The 2,499-nt window shown below is 34.2% G+C and overlaps 1 protein-coding gene across 1 annotated transcript; it reads right to left on the bottom strand.

Annotated features, from left to right (window-relative positions):
• LOC129286167 (F-box/kelch-repeat protein At3g23880-like) lies at positions 1 to 1,166 on the bottom strand. Its single transcript, XM_054922183.1, has 2 exons — positions 807 to 1,166; positions 1 to 738 (listed from the first exon to the last, which is right to left on the bottom strand). Exons 1-2 carry the CDS (start codon positions 1,164 to 1,166, stop codon positions 1 to 3), a joined length of 1,098 nt encoding a protein of 365 aa, XP_054778158.1.
• Between the last annotated feature and the right edge of the window lie 1,333 nt (positions 1,167 to 2,499).

The raw sequence follows: 2,499 nt of genomic DNA, 5'->3' as shown, positions 1-2,499 counted from the left end.
TTAAGATCTAGGATCAAACTCTTCAATGTGGTCGTTGCCAACTGGTACAAGACTTTCCACATAATTGAAAAACAAACCATCGCCATCACCATATTTCGGAGTAGCAAGCATCTTAATTTTATTAGCGGTGATATTGAACAGAACAACTTTTCCTTTACTTCTATTCCTTTCACGTTCAGTTCCAATCCATAAAAAAATGCAGACGATTTCATTCCTCCAAATGGACCCTGGATTTAACAAGAACGGGTAGGGGCGGCTACTATATTTCTTAGTCCAATTCCATCTTTCCCCAGATACACCTGTTCCCTCCTCCATCACCCACAAATCAATCACAGAAGATTCAGAGTTTCCAACAGGAGTGTGAGAAAGCATAGCAAGTTTATTCTCGTGCACGGAAAGCCTATTGCGATACGATTTAGGAGCTGAAGTAGGTAATGGTATCAAAGTAAACACTTCTGTTGCAATGTCAAATGAAACTACCAAATGACCATCATTTTCATCCTCCTCCCCCACGTTTAGCATAAACCCAAACCAAAAGATGGATCCAATAGCATGCAAACCGTTAGACATAAGGGATACACCATTTAAGTTCCCAAATTCTATTCCCTTCCATGATCCTGTGCTTAATGAATATACGTGCACTTCATTGACAAGATTAGTATCTAACAAGCATTCTTCCGAACTAATAACTCTGCTATTCACGGAAACATGAATTCTCGCTATCCTGTAACAATGGAACTGAACCCAAATCCTGTATGGAAATCCTTACGCTCAAAAATATTAACAGCTTTGAACACCTGTCTGACCTGTCTAATAGCTGGATTCCATAAGAAAATTGATGCATTATCGGGTCGGAAACAGAGCAAGCCATTAATAGCACCGACAATCCTAACACCCAACAAGGAACCGATTTCAGGCGCGCTTTGAACTTGCATCTCATGATCCAGAAAACACCAACCCGAAGGATCAAACAGACGATAACCTTGGAAAAGGAGTACAGAGTTTTGATGAGTGGAGTGGCGGAGATTTTCAGCAACGAAAGATGGGGTTTTGAGGAGATGTCTCCAATGCTTGCAGACACATTGAAACCGGATTAGGGATTTCACAAGGAGGCGTTTGAGAATGTCGGTGATGATATCTTGGGGGAAGAAATGGGTTGTTGCCATCCATTATGCTCTGCTTCACACGACTCAACTGGGGAGAACACATTTCGGCATTTCGCAGAAGAAAAGGTCCGTAGAGCGGAAGAAACGGACTGGCGTGGCACTATTATCTTTAGCATTTATTTTAACAAAATCCAAAAACCCCTTCATCTCATTGTCATATTCTTTAATATATCATTTAACATTTATCCAACTTCAATCTACAATTAAATTTTTAAAACGTAACAAAATTAAAAAATTATTATGACTTATTTTCATAATTTTTAATTTAAATTAAAAATTTTAATTCTTTAAAAAACACTGAGCAATATTCTTTAGGATTGTTTTCCCTTCATATAATAGGTGTGAGGGGAGAAGCTAACTTTATATTCTTTGACCCTTTTTGTATAAATGAAAGGGCCAAATTATAAGTTTTTTAAAAAATTTGGTAGAGTCTCTCCTAAAAGTTAGACTTTTTAATAATTTACGAAAAAATTAATCTTTTAGTCTTTCAACTTTTAAGTCACTTGTAACTCAGTCCCTCAATTATGACTCACTGTGACTTAGTCTCTCAACTATAACTCGCTTATAACTCAATCCCTCAACTTTTGAATCACTTATAAATTAGTCCATTAACCTTTGTTAATTTTTTTTATGTTAACTTATATCTCATATTAATGAATAAGAAGAGGGTATTTTAAAATAATATATGGGCATTTTTTATCCCTCTTATTTGATAATTTTTAAAAAAAATTAAAAATAAGAAACGAGTTATAGGTAAATTAAAAGTTGAGGAACTGAGTCACAGCGAGTCATAGTTGAGGGACTGAGTTATAAGTAAGTTAAAAGTTGAAGGACTAAAAGATTAATTTTTCCTAATTTTACAATTGAAAATATGATCTTAATAGACCAAAAAAACCAATCATGCAATCCCTAAAGGCCTCTTGCCTCTTCTACTATCACTCCACTAAATTATAGAAAATAAACCGATTATAAAAGCACAATAATTCAATTTAAAAGTCATAAAGGATTCAATGTCACATTTGAGACAACAACAATTCCTAGTAAATTTAACTAATAAGCTAACAAATTTAACAATTACTCATGCAATCTCTAAAAATTAAACAACAATTTTTATCAAATTACAAGTTTATAATAATTTCAACAAAGTTATGCCTATAAGTTGGCTTATCCAGTATTCATGCTACACCCAAATTCAAATCAAAAGTCACAGTCCATAATTCAAGCTCATCCCATAACAATCCCAAGTATTTTAGTAGTAACAATCAAGATTATACGTAATTTCAGCTAGAATTCAAGCTTTAACCAAGTTAAACTATAATCAAGAGCAGGTTTA

This window comes from Prosopis cineraria, unplaced genomic scaffold (assembly GCF_029017545.1).
Source record: "Prosopis cineraria cultivar Desert tree isolate PC_DT_omini unplaced genomic scaffold, ASM2901754v1 PC11, whole genome shotgun sequence".
In the NCBI taxonomy this organism is placed as follows: domain Eukaryota; kingdom Viridiplantae; phylum Streptophyta; class Magnoliopsida; order Fabales; family Fabaceae; genus Prosopis; species Prosopis cineraria.
This window is presented reverse-complemented; position numbering and strand designations above follow the sequence as displayed.